The sequence below is a fragment of the Volvox carteri genome (genome assembly GCF_000143455.1).
Source record: "Volvox carteri f. nagariensis unplaced genomic scaffold VOLCAscaffold_91, whole genome shotgun sequence".
Classification (NCBI taxonomy): Eukaryota; Viridiplantae; Chlorophyta; class Chlorophyceae; order Chlamydomonadales; family Volvocaceae; genus Volvox; species Volvox carteri.
In genome coordinates, this window is record NW_003307634.1 from 144921 (window position 1) to 167578 (window position 22658).

At 54.8% G+C, this 22658-nt stretch overlaps 3 protein-coding genes across 3 annotated transcripts in view; 1 reads left to right on the forward strand and 2 right to left on the reverse strand.

Annotated features, from left to right (window-relative positions):
- Window positions 1-1723, forward strand: part of VOLCADRAFT_99613 (uncharacterized protein) — a gene marked incomplete at both ends in the record, with an annotated part of 13734 nt that extends 12011 nt beyond the window's left edge. The window contains 2 exons of the mRNA XM_002958299.1: window positions 227-317; window positions 1137-1723. Coding sequence (XP_002958345.1) covers window positions 227-317; window positions 1137-1723 — 678 coding nt within the window. The remainder of the gene's footprint in view (window positions 1-226; window positions 318-1136) is intronic.
- Window positions 1724-2416: 693 nt separating this feature from the next.
- On the reverse strand, window positions 2417-8213 carry VOLCADRAFT_99614 (uncharacterized protein; the record flags this gene model as incomplete). The annotated part of the gene is made up of 9 exons (XM_002958314.1): window positions 2417-2598; window positions 3081-3243; window positions 3653-3712; window positions 4302-4440; window positions 5347-5551; window positions 6067-6098; window positions 6466-6587; window positions 7305-7493; window positions 7839-8213. The coding sequence occupies 9 exons, from the start codon at window positions 8211-8213 to the stop codon at window positions 2417-2419; spliced, it is 1467 nt and encodes a 488-aa protein (XP_002958360.1).
- A 4492-nt stretch (window positions 8214-12705) lies between these two features.
- VOLCADRAFT_99615 (uncharacterized protein) lies at window positions 12706-21204 on the reverse strand (the record flags this gene model as incomplete). The annotated part of the gene is made up of 12 exons (XM_002958315.1): window positions 12706-12810; window positions 15242-15538; window positions 15643-15793; window positions 15912-15991; window positions 17378-17470; window positions 17889-18117; window positions 18360-18496; window positions 18811-18878; window positions 19142-19292; window positions 19451-19651; window positions 20255-20263; window positions 21202-21204. 12 exons carry the CDS (start codon window positions 21202-21204, stop codon window positions 12706-12708), a joined length of 1524 nt encoding a protein of 507 aa, XP_002958361.1.
- Window positions 21205-22658: the final 1454 nt, after the last annotated feature.

A 22658-nucleotide genomic window follows, 5' to 3' on the forward strand; every position in this document is an offset into this window, starting at 1 on the left:
GTCCCAAATCCTCCCCCCCTTTTTTCAGCTGTCCGTTATTTGTCTTTTCCCTCCTACCCCTCCTACCCCTCCTACCCCTGCTACCCCTCCTACCCCTCCTACCCCTCCTACCCCTCCTACCCCACCTGCCGCCCCATTTTCCTGTTCCACCCTACCTCATTCATCACAATCGCCATCGCCATCGCCATCGCCACCACGCCGCCTCACCCCCCTCCCTCCTTGTAAGGTGATGTGGGTGGAGCAGCTGCCTCCGGGTCTGGCTCGAGATCACCGGCGGAGAGCGGTCGAGTCCTTTCGGAGACATCTCTTCGCGCAGGGTGCGTGTGCATGTGTGTGCGCGTATGTATGTATATGTATCATGTATGTATATGTATGTATGTATGTATGTATGTATGTATGTATGTATGTATGTATGTATGTATGTATGTATGTATGTATGTATGTATGTATGTATGTATGTATGTATGTATGTATGTATGTATGTATGTGTTTTCAGGTATGAATGTATGTGTGCGCGTATACATAGACATGCGTGGCCTCCGACAGCATTGCCCCTCGGTTGGGTCAGATTCACCCCCCAGTCGCCGCCACTACCACCCTGACGCCCCAACCACCCCTCTCATCCCCCTCCCCTTTTTTTCTCTCTCGCACATGCATACACACACACGCGTACACACATACACACACATACACACACATACACACACATACACACATACACACACATACACACACATACACACACATACACACACATACGCACACATACACACACATACACACACATACACACACATACACACACATACACACACATACACACACATACACACACATACACACACATACACACACATACACACATACACACACATACACGCACATACACACACAGACACACACAGACACACATACACACACATACACGCACATACACACACATACACACACATACACACACATACACACACATACACACATGCTCCCCTGGGCGCCCTGCTCCTCCCAGACACCCTCCTCGTCTAGTGCCGCTTCCCGTCCATATCCGTGCTTATTTCACCCGACCTCTCTCCCCCCCGTTTCACACATACCTTCCCCCCTCCACACACACATACACGTTCTAATGCCCCGAAAAGGCTCCAACGCGGCCTCCGTGAAGATCTCTCTCGCCAAGCTGCTGGCGGGGGCCTCAGACCTGGTGGCTGACGCGGCAGGGCGACCCATAGACTTCGGGTCCGTGCCGCTGGCCCCGGGGGATGGAGACACCACCACCACCACCACAGCTACCACCACCACCACCGCCGCTACCGCTGCCACAGGCGCTGTGGCGGTCGGCAGTGGCACGGCGGTAGCTGCCGCCGGCGCCGCTGGCGGTGGTGGTGGCGTGGTGGTGGTGGCGGGATTGTCTTCGGATGGCCACCTGACTTACGAGCAGCTTTCTGGTGTGCTCGAGAGTCTGTTGGTGGATAAGGGGTACTACAGCGGCGGCGGCGGCGGCATGGTGGTGGTGACGGAGGCGGAGCTTCTTGATCAGTTGCCGCTGCCTAATTTTAACGTGACGGCGCATGTGGGGGCGCATGTAGCGGCATTTGCGGCGGACAGGGCAGGCGGGGGGGAGGCAGGCGGTGGCTGTGGGGGAGGGGGAGGGGGCAATGTGAGTGGAGGACCCACGGGTCGCGGCGGCGGCTATGTGGGTTTGCCGCCTCTCGGCCGGAATCGATAGCGGTCCTCACATCGATCTAGGGTGTGGTGGTAGTGGTGTTTAGTGCGTGTGTGTATGTGTTGGGGGAGGGGAGGGGGAAGCAGCGGGGAAATGCGAACAAGATGTGTCATGACTGGGGGGTTGGGTGGGGNGGTGGGGAGAGGCGGACTTAGGGGACTTACCTTATGATGTGGATACTTAGGGATATTGCAGATGATGTATAGTACGGCATGATGATTTGAAGAAACCTGGTTGGGGTCTGGTGGTGGTGCTTCAAGGTCTTGGTCGTTTTAAGGGGTGCACATATATATTATAAATGTTCGGCATGATGTCTTCGGCTAGATTGGCTGTATGTATCATGCTGGGAAGTGATGCCTAATTAGGATTCTGCCGGGATGGGCAACCGGATAGACATGTGGACGGGAGTAGAAAAACAGAACAGCAACAGCAGTAGCAGTAGAGGTCAGCAGTGGTCAGCAGTAGCAGACGGTGGCGTGGCAGATGAGAGCACCGCACCGAATGGTGCGTGTACGTATGTCTGTATGCAAGTTACAAGTTACAAGTTTCACACAAGCACTTGTGCGGTGTCCGTAAAAGCCGGGGGAAGGGCCATGGACGGTAAATCATCTTTTGTGCGGTTACATGGTGGACCATCATCGTTCTCCCTCGTCCGCTTCAAGGGGTGACGCGCCTTAGAGCAACGTGCCGGGTCTCCTAGACTTCCGAGAGGAACCTGGCTAGTGCCAGGGGTGGGGCCTCGGTCATAATCATCGTGCGCATGTCGCGCCGCCCTCGGAAACGCGAGGTCACGTTCATACTTAGCCTGTGTTCTTGCGTACGCCGGGCATTCCACAAAAACATGCATCTCCTCTGCAACCGCCCCACAGTCACAAAGCCTGCAGGTGCGCGCTGTGCGCTCACGGCCGTTAGGTCGGTTAATCTCTAACTCCCAACAGCCTAACCAGAAACGTATAAGCACCTGATGCAAACGTTGGAGCATGGCGGTTTCAGCGTGGGCCAGCCACTTATGCCGTATGCATGTTGTTACAGGGTGGTATAGCTTCACCAGCGGCCCCCTTTCCCAAGGCAGTTCCCTGCTCTCCCCTGCGAGAGGGGCACCCTAATCCATTCACCCCATCCGACTTCAGAATGTATTCGTTGGTTTCAGCAACTCACCACCAGCATCCAACCAAATCTAGCGGTTAAACGGCGCCTCAACTTAGTTCCTGGTCAGGTCGCAAATTGTTATAATCACGTCCAACACCGTCCACAATATGGGGGTCCATTTCCCAATTCATCACCCCTCACACACCAAGGAGTCGGCAAGCGGATCTGAACACGGACACTCCGAAGTTAGGCCTTAACCTCTGCCGGCCACCTGCCGTATACATGTATGTCTTCTGCACGCCCGCGCGGACACCTGGCCCAGACGAGGTGCCGCCACCCTGGCAAACGAGGACTTCTGGTGTCGGAGGGCCCTCCATTTGCCGACTCCATTGTCGACACTTGAAGTACTTTACGCGCACATGGTCCTCGTGTTGCTGCAGGTATGACGTGTGCTAGTGTGTCGGGAGGAGCTATATCTTGGCAAGCAACGTCCCCACCCCCGGGGGAAGGGGGCTCCGGGGAGTGGGGTTCCGGCCGTGGGGGAAGGGCTTTGCGGTGTGTTGCACCGGCGTGTATGTGTCGCTATCGCACATGCAAGACCGAAGCAAATATTTCTCCCTATAGTAAGCGCATTAATATCATTACTATTTGAACTACTGTGTTCTTTGTGGCTTGAAGGAATGCTATACCGTTGACATGACAAACTCGACTTTGTTCGGGTCGAGTTTCTTCACGTTCGCCAACCCTACCAAATTGCTGGTGTTTAAGAGAAAAAGACGGTTGTGCTGGAATTGCGAGCAGCGCGCTGGCAAGAAATCGGTTAGCATCGCTCCAGGGCGGCACCTCGTCTGGGCCAGGTGTCGCGGACGGTATGCATGTCTTATTGTCTGTATGTACGTAAAACTACGGAAGGCAGAAGGCGAAAAAGCAAGAGCAGGGGGTGTAAGGTGGTGATAAATACAAACACACATACAGACATACTGACATCGGACATTTCTAAGTCAGACATCGGAGGATAAAGTTATGTTTTGACCTAACTGCCCCTATGATGCCTTTTTTAAAGGCATCGTACGGGATCAAGCGGGGACGCGGACCCACATTGGTGGTGTTACGAAGAGTGAGACAGCAGTAAGAATACGGGAGAGCTGCAAGGTTATATATGCTTTATATACTATACGCACTGTACGGCTATAGGTGCGTGTCAAGCAAGGCTGCCCGTAATGCATCAAAATTTCTTTGTCGGTCAGTGCGGCTGGAGCGGTGTGTGTAGGTGCAGCAGCAGCAGCAGCAGCAACAGCCGGCTACCGTCAACACCCTGTCAACAACAACAGCAACAAACAGTGACAATGGGAGAGATGTTACATGACGGAGCCGGAATCCAAGAACTGAGATCTCATAGATGTATTTGAAAGGAGGCCTTCCCCGTCGGGTTGCACGGCGTCATCACATGGCGCACTAACTGCTATTGTATCCTGTGTCCACCACCACGCACCCTTACATTGCACGAGCACGAGCACGAGCCCCCCAAATAATTGTATTGTATTGTGGTTACAGTATTTCCGCCGCCGACGCGGCGGGTGCCCTCACGAGCCGTGAGGCTCCAGAGCACGCTGTTGACGCTCATCAAAAACCTCAGTAAGGAAAGTAGCGATTTTCCTCGGATTGGTATTAAGAAATACCTTGCGCATATCAGTATCTTCAACGTTAATCAGAAACCTATTACGCAACTCAGTATACGCCTCACACTCCATGAGCACATGGTATTCATCCTCAACCTTACCCGACGTACAGACCTGACACGTACGGCACTCTCTCGGCCTATGGTGTCCTTTGTTGACCTCCAAAGGCCAACAACAAAGACGGAATTTGGCAACCATACGCAACTGGTTGGCCGGCAAATAAACACGCAAATAGCCTGTGGGATCGGAGCCCTCTCTTGCTGGTGAAGGGGAGCCCATCCAGTTATGATACCTGCAAAGCGAAACCCCTTTACCTTGGAACACACGCGGATCACCCCCTTGGCTGAACTGATCCCAGTCACTTAAAAGGAACGCAGATAACCTCTCCAGAACCTCACCCACTCGAATCAACTGAGACGAGTATACATCTACCTTCTGAGAAACGGAGTCACACGCCGGCCACTCATGGCCCAACCAACGCAAAATGATGAGCACTTTAGACGACCAGCAATCCACTTTGAGATCAGACAGAAGAGCCAGACGGAGATCATCTACTAACACGTCATGATAGACCGACCCACGGGACTTGACTATCTTATTCCAGAAACACAACGCAAGGCGTAACCAAAAGTACTGCAAAGGCAACTGAGACAGCTCCCTGTACAACAGCTTGTAAGGTACCTGCTTGAGCCCAGCACAACGTAAACAGAAGTCACGCTGGACCTGGACCATACCATCTTCCAAAGCCAAATCAAAATATGACTTACCAGCGGGTAAAACACCTTTACCTAGCCGCAGGACGGAGACAATCCTATCAGGACCCCAGACCTCAGCACCATAACAGAGAACCGAACGGACCTGGGTGTCGAACGCTTGAAGCCGAACGGCAGGAGCCCACACCCTGTTCTCATCCAACCGATTACTAAGACCGAACATAGCCCGTCGCCCTGCTTCCAAAAGTTCGTTGACACAACTCGCAAACGGGGACGCAAATTAACGTACAAGGGGGGATCATTATCGCGCCATGCAGCAGTACAGCAGTTAACATACTCCGCATTCGTTGCTACAGACAGACAGACAGACAGAAAGTGTGATCAGCGTTACGGACGGATACGGGCACCATGCCCGTATAATTCCTCTAGTATACATGGTATCTCAAAGTTGTGAAGGCGATGGTGGGTAACAAATTCGGCAAGCCAAGAACCAAACGAATCGAGTGCCGCCAATCGTTTGGTACCTTCAGTTCATTACTTCACGTTTTTTGCATTCGAAACACGTATTCCGCCTATTGCGCGCGTACACTTGGCAGCAAGCGAAGCCCGTATGTGGGGGCATGTGTGGGCACAAGCCGCACGTGCGCGTGCGTGCGATTACTTGATGTGATACACGTATCTGCAGCACTCCTCCGCAGCAGGCGATCACGACAGCACTCCTAAAAAAAGAATCAAGGGTAAGATTAGTCATGTGCGTGTGGCAATAAACACGGCTAAGCGCTCATATGCGATTTATGGGATGCACTCATGCAGGCGTGGGTCACAGTTCCCAGGGAAAGGGAAAGGGGGAGAGGGCTGCACGCACCTTGCCAGAGGCATTCGTGCATACTAAAGCCGCTGCACGGCATGTTGCACCCCCGCACAGGCATAGTTGAGGTACTGAGGCACTCCCATGCGTGCATGGCCACCGAGAACGACAATGATGTGGCCACAGAAGGGGGGAGGTAACCGCGGATCCGCCTGACAGCATTCGTTCCGCTGTATACAGCTATCCCCACAAACACACACGGCCATGCGTACGGCACCCAAGTAAAAGGCCGAGTTGCAGACCATCGGGGAATACCCACCGAAAAACGCGGTTGAAATTAATTATTAGGTATGTCCAACAGATATACATCAGGCTTATCAGTATCGGGGGGTCCCCGTAATACTAGTATAGTATTGGAATAATGCAACCCACTGCCGTACATCCATCAATACACACCTCATGACATGGTCCACAACTGTCAGCTCATAACTGCCTTTGGCCCCACCCCCACCCCCACCCCCACTACGATTGGCATGCACCACATCGGTATCCCGCAATAATGGCAGTCGCCTCCTGTCCTACCGGGTTGCCAGCAGCAGCAGCAGCAGCAGCAGCAGCCTAACCGTACCTCTTCTAGCGGTCCCCCCGCACGGTGTAAGCACGGAACCTGGATTGACGGCTCGCAGCCACATAGCTGCTACATTTTGTCGTCGTATGGCCGTACGGGGGTTGCTGATATAGCCAACGACCAACCGCCTGGCGGCGACCAAACCGTCGAACTCCAGCATCTCAGAGGTGCATGTTGACCTCCCCCCCCGGCTGCCCCCAGATCCGCTGCTCCCGGGAATTTTCACCACCACACATTATACCTAGTTATATCATATACGTGGGCAGGGGGACATGCCGTACCCGGTGGTTCCCCCCCCCATGCCCCGCGGCTCGAAACCCATCAACTTACCCCCCCCCGCCCCCCCCCTCCTCCAAACGACGCTCATTACCGAATGTTCTCATCGCAGCGCCCCCCCCCCTTGGTGGTGGTGATGGCGATGGCGATGGCGGAGAGGTAGGGGTAGCCCTGCGCCCTCTTTCCGTGTGGCTATTCTTCTCCCACCAAACCGTCACAACATAACGAGCACCGCTGCATCCACACACACCCAGGCTTAAGTACGTGCCAGGCAAACGTCCAATCCATCCGCCCCATCTTCCTTCTGAGTGCGCCTCCATTTCGCCCACCCTCGTTGGATAAGTGCCGCGGGCGCTCCAAAACCACAGCGCGCAGCCTTTTTGCTACTCACATTGCTTTTCCAACCCCCCAAATTCCCAGTTAGCCCGGCAGTCGCACGGCAGTGCAGGCACACGACAGTCTCAAACACTACACATATCGGGCCCTTCCTTGAAGCGACTCGAGGCGGCGGAAACGATCGAACTACTAGAGGATAAGGCGCAAGGACGCTTTCGGTTTCTCGCCTTCTGAGCTGCCAGATCTGCAGAGATACACGCGGAAGTGAGTGAGTTGGCTGCTGTTGCTGTTGGTGGTGGTGGTGCTGCTGCTGTTGTTGGGGTGTTACACTGTGGGGGGCGGCTCGTCCCGAGAAAGGACGAGAGCACCGGGGGCCGAAACACAGCGCAAGGGGGGGGCGCGCGGCTCTACGTCCGTCTGTTCCTCCGCGCGCGATTCACTTCCCCACTGCTTTTGTTGCTGTTGTTGGTGCTGCTGTTGCTGCTGTTGTTGCTGCTGCTGCGCGTGCTGCTGCGGCTGCTGCTGCTACTGCTGCTGCTGTTGGTGCTGCTGTTGGTGCTGCTGGGGCGTGTTGAGGCGGCGGCCTGACCATGCGCCGGAATTTATACTCCCAATCAAACGCCGCCTTAATGAGCTCCTGTTCCGCCTTCTCCTTGGCCAACAGCTGGGCCCTGGCCGCCTCAATATCCTGCTCCAGCTTCGACCGTACAGCCCTCTCAAGATCCAATTGCTCCCTCAATTTCTGCTCTTTTGCCCGCTGGGATTCGTCCAGGATTGGCCACTGCTCCTCCTCCTCCTGGTAGCGCTTCTGTAAGGATTCTTTTTCGTTCTCCTGCCGCGTCCTCGTCCTCTCTAGCTGCTTGATTCGCCTATCCTTGGCCCGGAGCAACCGCCGCATGTTCTCCAAGTCCTCCCGGACTTTTGGTGTCAGATCCGCCAGCGAACCGCCCTCCTCGTCGCCCATCTTCCCCGTCCCCTGATCCTCACGTTTCCCAGTTCTCCTCGGCGCCGCACCGGTACCAGCACCAGCAGCACCGGTACCAGCACCAGCAGCACCGGTACCAGCACCAGCAGCACCGGTACCAGCACCAGCAGCACCGGTACCAGAAGCAGCACCAGTACCAGCAGCAGCACCGGCAGCACCAGAAGCAGGCTTAGGGGGCTGTTGGCTTCTCGAAGGGTCTGCTGATGTCGGTGCAGGTGCGGCGCTGTTTCCTCTTAGCGGGGCAGCGACACCAGGAACCGTGTTGCGGTCCACCGGTGAGTCCCGAAAGACCGACTTGGCGTTCTTGATTTCTGCAGCCGGAGCTACCGGTGGGCACTTCGCGGCTGCCCTCACCTCCGGAGCCGTCTCCCGGACCGGCGACTTGTTCTCGTGCTGTTGCTGTTGCTGTTGCTGTTGTTGCTGTTGCTGCTGTTGTTGCTGGTACTGCTGCTGGTACTGCTGCTGGTACTGCTGCTGGTACTGCTGGTACTGCTGGTGCTTTCCGGTAAGATTCAAAAAGTCCTTGACCCACATCCACGCACCTAATTGTGGCTGTGGCTGTGGCTGCGGCTGTGGCTGCGGCTGCTGCGGGGTTGGTCGCTTCAATTGGGGTTGTTGGTCCTCAGAGGCGGCGTCGGCTCCTTCCCGCGCTCTCTTCCTGGTCGCGTCTGAAGACTGCGCGGACGCCTCGGACCGCGGTGGCGGTGGCGATAGCGGTGGCGGCGGCGGCTGAGGCTCCGAAGCTACATGCTGCTGATCCGCGGCGGCGCGAGTTGCCTTCATTGTTGGGGTTTCCGTTGCGGTTGCCGTTGCGGTTGCGGTTGCGGTTGCCGTTGCCGTTGCTGTTTGCGAACCTGAATGCGCCATGATGCGATGTGGGCCATGGCGTCCAAGGACGGGCCGGTTGTGGGTTCGGATTTAGGGTTTTGCTTTTTGGGGCACTACTGGCGGATGCCGCCAACCGGGGGGAGAGCAGTCAATGGCAGTCAATGGATGCAATCCGTCATTTTCCCCCCGATGACGGCGGTGGCGGTGTCGTGGTGGTGAAGGGGGCGGGGGTTGTCGCTTGGGAGCAGTGCTGCAGGGCCAGCTGCTGCTGTTGCTGATACTTTCAATCGCTACTAATAACGGGCCAGGTAAAGACCAAGTAGGTTGTGGGTAGGTAAGAGCGGTGATGATGAAACCCTAAGTACATATGGCGTGTGAGGTACGGATGCAAACGTAAGGGATATGTACGGCGTCTCTGAATGCATGCCCGGTCTGTACGGGCACCCAGTTCCGGTGTAAAGGTACTCACCGTGCTGAAGTGCGTCCATGTTACCGACTCCGTTAACAAAGGGAGCATCGGCCAGTTTCTTGCACTGTTGTTGCTCCTGCTGCTGCTGCTGCAATAGCTTCTGCTTCTGCTGCTGCTGCTGCTGTTGCAATAGCCTCTGCGTCTGCTGCTGCTGCTGCAACAGCTTCTGCGTCTGCTGCCGCTGTTGTAGGAGGTAGTACTGATAACCGAGGTCAGGGTTGTAGCCGCTCGTTGGTCGCATCATCCTGCTGCTACTGCTGCTGCTGTAGCTGCTTATGCTGTTTATGTTGATGGGAGGTGGAGTCCACAAGGGCCGCTGGGAAGGCATCATTCCAACGGTCCTGCGGACATGAAGCCATGTGGGACACATGAGCAGCAATCAGGGAGAGCAATCCATGATAAACTTGGAAAAGAAGACGCTCTCTTCAAAACGGTGCGTGGTATAATGGAAGACGACCACATGCATCTGTGGCACCTGCGACGTCTGTTTTCTTTACATGCGCTTGTTTTCAGCACATAGATTATCAGGGATATAGACAGCAGCTCTAATTGGGAGTCGAGAGCCCTGGGTTTGTCGTCCGCGCGGCGGTAAAACCGGTCTGCAGCATGACGGCCACTTGGCGTTATAACAGTGGAAACAAAGCCCACCTGCAAAGGTCGGAACCTGCATAGGCCGAGTACTTGGATCCGTCCATGGCGGTGTGAGGATTGAAACTGTGTTGCTAACCTCTGTCCTGTTGCTAACCGAGCAACAAATATGACGACTGGAAGACGATTGGAAAGAGCAAACGCTGATGAATTGATATCTATTTGAATATCAATTTTGTTTATTGTTTAGTTGCATCCACAGCTTTAAGCAAAACATTATGTACCATATTCTGTTCCCTCCGCCGCCTGCGACAGTAGCGCAGGTCAGCTGGGCCCATCATGGGTTTTCATAAGTTTTCGTCCGGTTTTCGCTTCAGCAGGTTTATCTCCACCAAGTTTTCGAAACAGATTTTCTTTGTGAAAGATGGTTTACTCAGCAGTCAGACTTGCAAGCGCACGGCAAAACTGAGCGATGCCTCTGGCATACATTTACTAATATGACAAAGGCACGATTAATTAGTCTCAATAATCATCTCAGCTATGCATATTGTAACTGCCAAGGCTTGCCGAGCTTGTCGGGTTGCGCACAGTTTGGCAACAGCCTTGCGAGGTAGTTGATGCACAAGGCACAGACATTTTCCTGGAGTCCTCAAATGTGACATTCCGCGTTATTATATGTTGATTCAGTAGCGGCAGGCACCTCAAGGCAGGAAAAAGGCTGCACTGTGTGCTACGGTGGACTCGGACATCATTCCCAACATATGCCATTGCCGGCGACGCACCCACTGCCAACAAACAAAGCTTTTATTCATCGACATTGGATGTGCTATATATCTTATCAAGTCTTTGGCGGTTTCCGTAGCCGTGAGCGCTCATATTCACGCATGGACCTCTCCATCTAGGAGCACTGTCACGGATTGGCCATGGACATGGCTGCACAGGATCGCCAGGGACGCGGATGAGATTGTGGGGGGTACTTAACGTGGTTACCCCATTAATGCTGAGCCGGTCGCTCTTCTACCGGCAGCTTTCGCCTGCGAGTGCTGGGGGAGAAAGTAATCCGTAGACGCAGGGCCAAAAAATGTTCCAGGATAAATATGATTCTTCCAATCAAAACATTTAACTCCACTCCGTTTGACAGCACATTTGGCTGGGCCTCCGCGCCTCGCCGGCCGCTGGCCAACAAGGCTTTGCGATATTCAACGTGTTAGATGTTTCAAACCTTAAGAAATTTCTCACATGTTACCTTATGCTTTGCTGTTTTGGAAGGTTAAAGGTATTTGAGGTGCCGTCTCAGCGGTGCTGCGGCTCGGGCGCCGTATCGAGCTAGTTCAATCAGGTTCAATCGTCCCGCAGCGTAAGCGATACTATATGCTAGCTGCGGTTATAAGAGCTCAGCTTATGCATAAAGATTTATTTTAATTTTTTACAAGAAATTTAATTGCACCGCATCCTCGGGACGAGGCTCGTGTGCGGGCTAATGAATGCTCAGGGCAATGTCGAACATCCAACTCAAGACTGGTCCGCGGCAACGCAATCCCCCCACTTAACATAGTTGATCGGAGATTGCGCTGCGGGAAGCGAATACCGCTTTATGCTATATTCTCGTGCTAGACGTCAAGTGGTCCTCTGGAACCTGGTTCTGGAGCGGGCAAGTTTGGGGCTTCCAAGGCCGGCCTTCTGAGTTTTTAAGTTACTTCATCGTTTTAGCATACCGTTAGACAGCTTAGCCTGCTGCCTTTGTGGCCGACGAAGCTCATGCTCATGGAAGCCTTGCTTGCTAAGGCTGTAAGGCAGGGAGGGCCCGGGTGGGCAGGGCCAGGTCCGTGGCACACCCCACCTCCGCGCATTGCGAATTTACACATCTGACAATTTGCTGGTGTATAAGAGCACATATGCAGAACGCCTCACTAAAAACCGAGTCCCCTAAGGGGTTGTTTCCACTTAGGATTATCGTCACGGATTAGGGCTTAATCCGTGGCATATGGAAACTGGGATAAGCGACCATTGTATGAGCGCCTGTGTAGTTAGATTACTGCACTGTAAAATGCGATCGTCCCTCCTACTATATAGGCACAGATTGGGTGGAAAAAGGTTTGCTGCTCGGTGGATTACCGCGTTATACACCGTCTCATCAAAAAACGGATTGATAGCTTGAATTGTTGCCTTTTGATAAATCCTGTAAGTGTTCCTCATTTTGTGAGAAGTTTTGCGCTTCTTGTTCGGCATTATGCTGCATAATGCCGAATCAATCGGTGGGCACTGCCACCGTGGGTGCTGCACCACACCGTGGGTGTCGTTCAAAGGCGATGCAAGGCCCGCATGTTGATACGCAATAGTCTTTTAAATGTCCAGCAGTACTCATTTTGCGTTTCATGCACGGAATGGCAGTTGTTGTACTGCAATCCGTTCCTTAATCCAGAACCTCCTGTGAATTTGCGAAGGATTGGTGCGCGGATTTGAACACCTTAAATCCGCGGTATAAATCCTAAGTGGAAACATCCCCTAAGTGTGCAGGCATTCCCACAGGGGACTTCCCGGGAATAAAAAACTCACTCCTACCGCGCTGTGGCCCCAGAAGCTGCCCTAGGAAGCGTGTGTCCCGTCCCGGCCTCGTCGCTTCAGTGTGTCGGACTCTGCCACGAAGCCCCGCTCTGTGGGGCGCCGCTGCACCAGTTCGGGAGGCTGGACCTGATGCACACATCGCCACATTCCGGACATGACGCAAGACAGCAGGAAATGTAAAAACTAGGGGGGCGGCAAAGAATGGATTACACGGACTATGCCCGAAAAGGTCATATGCCCGGGGTTCGTCCAGCAGTATGTCATCCCGGAGCGGCGCGCCCGCGTCCTTACATTCAACCGAATTCAACATCCGAGCGCGCACTCCCATATGGGCGTGTACTCCGCAAAAACCGAAATGACGACCCGCGGTTTAAGGCCGTAGAGTGTTAGTATGTCGCTGGCGGTGGGCGCGTTTCCCAACCGGTGTGCATGGGGTCAACAGAAGCCCACCGTTAGCACCGTTAGCCGGTTATCGGTTGTCAGTTATCCACTATCCAGCCGCAAAGAAAGCTGCTAAGTGCTGGATCCAGCTCGGCTGCCAAGAACTGGAGGCTGCGGGATCTTGGTCATGAGCTTCTTCGGCCCGAGTCGCTCTCCCTCTTCGTAGACTCGAACAGGATATTACAGAGGGGGATCCCAAAATACATTCACATTCGCCGTGGGGAGCAGAAGGAAAGCGAATCCTCCAACGGCCTCAGCTGCAATCGCACACGCAGTGCCCCTCAAAGACGTGGCATGTTATCCATCTACATAATCATAATCCGAAGCTGCTATTCCTACATATATTCTTATGTGCTGATTACTATATCTATTTTTTCGACAATAAGCTAAAAACCGCCTGCCCAGCTCATCAGGTCTTCCTGCCCAGTCAGCGAGTTGCGAGCCGCAAGCCGCAACGGATGTTTCCGTACGTACAGCTTGAACGTGCCCGCAGGTTGGCATTACCAGCAGACTACACTGCAGCAAAGGTACCGAAACCAGTCGCAATAATGCGATCTAGGAGTTGAAGGAAAAAACATTTCGACTAACGGAGGGCCATCTCTAGACGACCCGCGCAATGCACACCGAGAGCACACAGGATGATGATTAGGGCCCCCCCCTTAACATCGCCACCTCACGACGAGCCCCAATATATAATATATATATAGAGAGAGGGTGCCATAAAACCCAAGAATCTTCGCAGCGCCCTTCCCGTCACCTACATCACGGGTATCGAACAGGTGTGACTGCAGTCAGTCACCCACCCACATCGTCCATCACGCAATCCACCCCCCTCCCCAGCCGTACATATTCCTAAAGCTGTAGGCGGCCCCGGGCCAATAGAGCCACGAACGGCAAAAAAGGCGCTCCTGCAAAGAAGATCACGGTCTTTGCAGGTATTCAGCTGCAACGCCATTTGGTATTATTAAAATATTTTGCTGGTCGCCCACTACATACGACGGTCGCCACAGCAGCAGCATACCAGTGTCCCGTCCGAGCAAGAAGGTGCAACGCTACTCAGTTCTCCTGCCCCTGCCCCCCTCCTCCACAATGTGACACCACCAGCCACACTTTCAGCCTTGCCAGTCTTTCGCCAGTCTCGTCCGCCACCACTGCAGTCCGTGTCAAAAGAAAACATGTATGGGAGAGAGAGAGAGAGAGTCTTTGCGTCAAAAATCCTAGCGTCAAATTTCAATATCTAAGGGTTTTCGGTCTAAAATAAGTAACATGCAGGCGATGCCGCGCACAACAACCCTCTATATATAACGCAACCCCCAGGTCTCCAAAACAACGGAATAAGCCAATACATGAATAATCAGTCGCGTCACAGCATATAGCATAGTCATGCATAGCATTGCATCGCCCGAATGCTGCGAGAGTGCTTCAGTACCCGCTCCCTTCACAGACACAAGCAAGACAAGACAAGGCACTTATTGGCATACCTCGCCCGAAAAGAGGTGTCACTTGACCGCAGTGGCGTTAGCAGTGAGTTAAGCAAGCAATCCACTTCAACAAAACGGAAAGCTACCGAAAGAAAAACACAAAACGGTTAATGTGAGAGTGGAACGCGATGTACAACACACATCACACCGAACGATAAAGCAGCGCAGGAAGGCGTGCTGCTGCGCCTTCCCGGCAACAACATGTGTATGGTACTAAGAAGTAAGCGCAAGGAAAACAAAGCCTAAGAGAACCAAGCATAACAAATAACTTAACACACACAAAGCTACTACTTTGTCCAGGTTGACAACCGAGGTTGATGATACTCATTTGAAAAGCTACTGATGCTGTTGTTGCTGCTGTTGTTGCTGCTGCCAAGCTTATACCTTGGTTGCTCGAGCATACGCTTCAGTTCAGCAACATCGCAAACTGCCATACATAAGTTATCCTTTGATGTTATCCCCTCCCCATATATTCATATTCATGTACCAAGCTCCGCCTCCTCACCAGCACCAACTGGATGTATCTTCTCGCCTCCGCCATGCAGCTTCTGCACTTCTCGAGGTCTGGGAAGCTGCCCTCAGGAGCCACCTGGCCACCCTCCCGGCCCTTAACGGCCCCAACCGCTCTGCCGTACCTCCCTCGCCGCCAACCCCACAAACCCCGTCACCTCCCGGCGGCAGAATGGACAAAGCAGCGGTCGCGGCGGCTTGCTGCTGCTCGGCCCCAGCGCCATACGGCACATCCGCTCCGCACACCGCCCGCACAGCCCGTGACCGCATCCCGCCGGGGCCACGGCCTCCCGCTCAACAAAACACACACCACAAAACACTTCCTCAGACTCCTCCTCCTCCTCCGCTACAGCCTCCTCAAATGTTCTCCTTTCTCCACCACCTTCCCTCATGCTGGAGCCACCAACCACAACCGTGCCCAGCTGCATTTGGGAGTTACGGTCGTTGCTATTGGTGACGGGCGCGGGGTCCGAAGGGGAGGCGGCAACGGCAGTCCACAAAACTGCCGTCGGCACCTGTGACGGACCTGTCGCTGCAGGAATACTTGGTAACTGAGATCCCGCTTCCCTTTCCCCAGGAGTTTCTCCTTCCTGCTGCTGGTGGTGCTGCTGTGGCAGTAGCAGTCGCGGCGGCGACGGTGGCAGCAGCAGTCGCTGTAGCTCGCCCAGAAGCCGGGTCTGCAGCGCCGCAGCCGCAATGGACGCCAAACTGGCAGGTCCCGTGCGAGCGCCCATGCCGCCCCCGAAGGGTGGCAGAAGCGACAGTTGCGAAGGCGAGGAGGGAGAGGCAGCTGACCCGTCGTCGCTCCTTGAAGATGCGAGGCCCAGAACTTCCTCGACAGGTAGGCCGGGGTGCAGGAGCGTCACCAGCTCCCGCTGTGTGGGGTGGTGATGGGCCGCAATCTGCGCGGGGTCGAGAACGGGGCCGAAGAGGAAATGAGTATATTTGGAACGAGGGTAAGCCGGGTAACTAGGGTGGCAGGCAAGCAGTAACCCGGGACAGGGACGGTGGACAGCATCAGCAGCATCCGCAGCCTCCGCAGCATCCGCAGCAAAGGAGCAACACTGCCGGCAGCATAAATTTAATGGGGCTGGGTGGTGGGGCGCACTGCGCAGCTTTCACGACTGCACTGCACACAGGTATAGTCACGTCGCGGCGGCCACCCGTTTCACTGCCTCGCGCGCAATACGCCGCTAGCAACAGCTGCAAAATCACACATCAGGCTGTGTCATGACATTGGATCCAAAGATAGAACGCTGTGGGAGTGCACGCAATAGACAAGGCTCCGTGGCATTGACACCGTGATCCCGCGCTGACGAGACTGCGTTGATCCACTCCACTCCACTCCGCAACGTCACGCCCCCGTCCCCAGCCCCATTCCCCCCGTGCACCCCACCAGCCCAGAACGTGCTGCTGGTACTGGTACTGGTGCTGGTACTGCTGCTGCTGCTGGTACTGGTGCTGGTCCTGGTGCTGCTGCTGCTGCTGGTACTGGTACTGGTACTGGTACTGCTGCTGCTGCTGGTACTGCTGGTACTGGTGCTGCTGCTACTGGTACTGGTACTGGTACTGGTACTGCTGCTGCTGCTGCTGGTACTGGTGCTGGTACTGCTGCTGCTGCTGGTACTGGTGCTGGTACTGCTGCTGCTGGTACTGCTGGTACTGGTGCTGCTGCTACTGGTACTGGTACTGGTACTGCTGCTGCTGCTGGTACTGGTGCTGGTACTGCTGCTGCTGCTGCTGATGGTACTGGTGCTGGTACTGCTGCTGCTGCTGGTACTGGTGCTGGTACTGCTGCTGCTGCTGGTACTGGTGCTGGTACTGGTGCTGCTGCTGCTGGTACTGGTACTGGTACTGGTACTGCTGCTGCTGCTGCTGGTACTGGTGCTGGTACTGCTGCTGCTGGTACTGCTGGTACTGGTGCTGCTGCTACTGGTACTGGTACTGCTGCTGCTGCTGGTACTGGTGCTGGTACTGGTGCTGCTGCTGGTACTGGTACTGGTGCTGCTGCAGCTGGTACTGCTGGTACTGGTGCTGCTGCAGCTGGTACTGCTGGTACTGGTGCTGCTGCTGCTGGTACTGGTACTGGTACTGGTACTGCTGCTGGCTAACAAACACCAAGCCCCAACCCCCCTCACATCCATACCACTACAACCCTCACAGCACCCCCAGTACCACAGCACTCTTACACAGCCACCCAGCCACCCAGCTAGCCAGCCAGCCACCCACCCAGGCAGCCAGCCAGCACCCCGCCCACCCACCTGCCAGGGAAACTGGTGACCGTAGTTGGCACAACGCCGGGGATCCCGCGTCCTGGCAGCGTTTCGTGACGAGGAGGATCTCACGCGCTGGACCTGCGTTTGCGTTTGCGTTTGCGCGGTTAGTGATACGGTTGGCAACACTCCGCGTTGCACGGCCCGGATTTTGGATGTAGAATACGGTACGGGTGTAGGTTACAATGAGACTCTCTGGGTTGAGACTAAGACGGGTGAGTGGTGGCTGGGTGTGTGTGTGGGTGTGTCGGTGGGTGTGTGGGTGCGGAGGGCCCTCCGCTTCTTAACACACAGCGGTACTGCAGGGGCTACCAGGTAGAGGGGCGCCCCTCCGCGTCTCCCCGCCGCTTGACTCCGACCCGGAAGTTGCTCATCCTGGCTCCGAGCGCCCAAACAACACCGCCACCGATACCGTCCCCTCCCTCCCTCCTCCGCCCCCTCTGCTCACCCGCCCCACCTGAAGGCCCCGTGGCCCCAGGCCTCCTCTATACACACTTACATGGTACATCAGCAGCTGCCGTACCACCTCCACACTGCCCCTGAAGGCGGCGAAGTGCAGCGGGGTCGACAGCGCATCGCAGGAGACGAAGATGTCATAGCTGTGGCTGCTCGTGGCGGCGTTGATGTGGGGGTCGTGGCGCAGCAGCTCCTCCACCGCGGCGGGGTGGTCGAAGAAGGCGGCATAATGGAGCGCGGAGAGGCCGCAGACACTTCGGACGTCCACATATCTGTGGGTGGGTGCATGCGGGGCGGGTGTGAGGTGCCGTGGATGATGGGTCGGGAAGGGGGGCCTCGTATGAATCACCGGTGGCAGTGCCACATCGGCGGGCCACACATCATCGCCATCATCATCGCCATCATCATCATCATCCGACATCATCATCATTAGTCACCATCATTAGTCACCATCATTAGCAGCAGCAGCAGCAGCAGCAGCAGTTCTATCATGGTCATCGTCATCGTGGCGCACCTGACTCCCAGTCGCGCCATATCCCGAACCGCCATGTTCTGCAGGAGCGCCTCTATGCACGGCGCACTGCCAGACATGGCGGCATAGTGCAGCGCCGTGCGGAAGCCGCAACGGTCGCCGGCCCATGGGTCAGCTCCCTACATACATACAGCCACACGTTACGATCGTGGGGGAATAACGCCATTTCACAGTGCAGTCCATGCACATCTAGGCATGCACATCTAGGTATGCGTGGGTGACAAATATGGGTGTAGCATTATTCTACGGACGCAAGACTACTATATGAATTGACATATTGACGAGCTAGTGACGAGGTCGACGGGCCAGCCATGACCCCGATACTAACCACTGTTCACATCCCCCCCGGCCCCTGGCCATCAAGATGTGGTTACTAAGCCACCTACATATCACCTATCCATCTGTATGTCTGTCTGTCAGTCAGTCTGCCTACCTGCGCCATTAGCAGTTTGACCAGCTCGGGACTGCCAGCCGCACACGCGCACATGAGGGGCGTCTGGCCTGCGTGCAGGTATGCATGTACGTATGTATGTATGTGTAAAGGGCCGGCACGGAGTTAGGCAAGCGGACAAGTATCGGGGGGAAAACGACCGTGGGAAGTGCGGGGTACGGCACGGGCGGGAATGGCTGTGCTGCAGCACAGCCCGTACGAGAACCATTCACCTCGTCCGCGACAAAAGAGCTGCCGTCGTACGAGTTAGAAACCGCACCAGAGCCTCTCCCGCCACCAGCTGCACCCCATCCACCCACCCACACGCACCCACCCTTGCAGTTCACCATGCCCACGGCGATGCGCACTCCCTCAGCAACCGAATGGGGCAGCGGCAGGTCGTTACGGCGGCAGTACGGCTGCAGCGCCTCGCGTACGACCGACAGGCTAGCGCCGGACAGGAAGGACAGCATCTGCTGAACCACCTGCGGTGGGGTGGGGTGGCGCCAACCAGTCCGTCAGTCCGTCTGTCAGTCCATCGGCGGGACACCTCCCGCGAGTTCACCCGCAGGCGGAGAGGGGCGACATCCGGCCCCCACGCGCAGGGCCACACCAGCCGCATCATGTCATCCCTTGCGCGCACCTCCACTTGCTTCCGTTCGCAGGCGGTGTGCAACGGCGTGCCGGCAGTGCTGGACAGCACAGCCGTGGTTGCGCTGAGCAGCCATGGACTGGTCTGCAGCTTGGATTGCAGCACATCCGGCCCGTCAACGGTCTTGAGGGACCGATTAAGCTCCGCGACAGCAAAAGTGGATGGACCGCAGCCCATGGTCTCCCGCGCGAGCTTCGGGCGGTGGTGCGGGTCTCGTAAGTGGATGGTTTGCAGTGAGACGCTGTGCCTTGTGTCCCCTGGCAGACATGAGCAATGCCATGGGTGCATGCTTTAACACAAGCATACCGTGAAGGTTTACTATTTAAACCCTGTCGGGTGACGGAAACCAGCGTTGTGTCATGCCGTCCAGGGCAGCAGATGTGCGCCAAGGTAAAAGTTGCAATGCCCAGCGCATGAAGGGTATAAAGCTACACTGCAATCAAACCTGGGACATGTCGTCTTTAAGCTAGCCTGAGCCTCAGTTGCCATCCTGCTAGCCAGCCAAGTAGGCGCTAATCGGATTGAAAGTGCTGGCACCACCAGCACCTAAGGACCAACTCGATCTTTAGCATGTGATGTTCTAGTATGGCATTCAAAGGGGTCCTTGCGGTGCGCCTCAATTCTGTGTACCAATACAAGGGAGTTTGCCCCTGAACTCCTTCTTTACCCAATCGTTATGTTCACAAATCCAAAATGTATCTCCCCATGGCGAGAACACATTATCATGGTTTTGGCTGTAAATACTCCCAAAGCATGACCCATATCTCTTAATTGGCGCCAAGTTTAGCCCCGCACCTTCTTGCCCTTCAGATAACAGCAACCGGCCAAGGGAATATGCCGTCCGACGACCGTTAGTGGTTCCAGTCAGTCCAGCGCACGCGGCCGAACCTTGCGGAAGATGCCTTCAATGGTGGCGGCTTTCACCAAAGCCAATAGATTTGTACCTCACGTTAGAAGTTATAGATGTTCTTAAAGAGGATCAGTTAGTTTGGTGGTTGTGCGGAAGGAATCTTGCCCACTTATTCCCCCAAAATGCACGTACAAATGGTACTGCTACGGCATTTCGTGCCCCCAATCGCCAGTTTCAACGTTTAATATTTGCAGTTTTCTTTATGACATATGCGGCCATGGCCACTTGCATACATGGCTGATTGTTTATCGGGAATGCATTTTCACATTTCTGCCAACGTCACGTCCTACGTAGTATCTATGGGTGCCTTGAAGATCGCTGTTCCCGCTTCCATGTGGAACATGTTGTCGCGCTTCATTCATTCTGAAGCCATATGGCTTTCTTTCGTCCCCGCCGCGGCTCCTGTCTCGCCTTGCTCAGCCATCCGGAAAGAATTAAGCGGTGTAACGGAGCATAAACCATTGCAACTCGAAGCGTATAGGTATTCTAGCATACCGCATGACATGCAAAACACAGCGGCCAGCCGGAACACAGCAAGTCCCTGCACACGAGCTATCGGGGAACCCTTCGTGCATAGAATCAAAGAAAAGGGATACGTAAGGGTAAAAAGTAGCTTTTTGATTTTCAGGATTGCCGCATTGGCATCGCAGGCGCCAAATATCATTGGGTACCCTCTAGCAACAGGACCGCCTCCATTTAAGTGGAGGCAGCAATCCTGCTGATTGCTGCCTCCCCCAACCCCCGCAGCCCCCATGGCGGGAGTGACCCCCATAACCACCTCCAGAGCTACGCTGTGCTTTGGAACCGAAGTCAGCCATGAGGAGGAACCCACCATATGGCTGCACATGCGCTGGGGGTTCACCGCCAGGAAATGCTAATCTAACGGACATGTCTGCTACTGCAGGCGCATACATACATACATACCCTTCGGAATCGGCAGCAATCGCCAGCAGTCTTGTAATCATGGCCCCACGCCCCATGCAGGGACTCCATGCAGGGACTCCATGCAGGGGGAACTCTCCTGGATATAAAATGGCACTGGATGGAGTGAACGACGACGTGCTGTCTTATATAGCTGTATAGGTGTATAGCCCTCATCGTGTCGTGGGTGTGGACTCTGCATGGAGCTGTTTTCTCTCCTAACCCGCATGGTGGGGTAGGAGAGAGGAGGAAGGGGTAGATGGTTGGCACGCCTTGGCGCTTGGCTCCACCCTTGTAGCAAGCTGCCCCCGCGCAACAATTCCCCAAACATGAACTTGGCGCACTTTGGCAATGGTCATTCGCAGAGTGTGACGCAAAGTATGACGCACGGTTCGTTTGGGGCAGTTTGGTACAGTTTGGGTCGCTTGGGACCTTGTTAGAAACTGATACCACACGTTTCAGTACCTGCATCCCGCCGGGCACCGCACATGCTCACGTTGTACTGTACCTGCTACTGTGCCTCCTCGTGGCTACTCGTGGCCGCATTGGAGCACTGGAATGATGGGACCAGGTGCAACGGTGTTGTGCGCAGCACGGACCAAAGACAAGTACGGTGGTAGTTGACTTGACTTCACACACACATACACCGGAAACGGGTTGCGAACCCAAGCTCGGAGCCCATAGGCCTGGCCCTTCGCCTGCATTTAATGGCGTCTTAAGTAATAGAAAGGTATTATTATTTATGGAGTTTTGATGCGTTTCGTGGAAATCTAGAGACCGTGCTGGTAGAGAAAGGAACATGGATCTGACTACATAACGCTTTTCTTGCGTATGACAAATATAACAGTGTTTCTATGTCAGACGCCACCCTTTTGGCGGTACGAATACATAGCAGGCATTAGTAAAGAATCTTTATAAGATTTTAATGCTATACTGACTCAACAGCTTCAACTCAAATGTGTCTATTAGCTTACGTTAAAACGAGCGTGTTAATGTACAGGGATAGCTATCGACCTTTCCTTGTCTGTTGCCTCAATGACGACCGAACAGCCACCTGCCCACAGAGAACGTGAAAAGTTCTGTTGAGCGGACACAAACAGCAACAGTGTGTATCGTTCGGTTTGACTATCTTTGTCAATGTTAATGACACCTATGGATGTGACTGAGCGCTAATTGGCGGCTGCTGCCGCCCTGTAAACGTTTCTTTTTGGGGACTTTAGTACGACTAGCGGTAAGGAAATTTTGCTGAAAGTGGCGGATTTCTTACAGCTGTTCGCTCGAAATAGCTGCGATGACTCGAAGTGCGGAATCCCCCAGCTCCTCCAAAGTGCGAGGCCTTTCCGACATCGTTCGACTCACGTAAAAAGT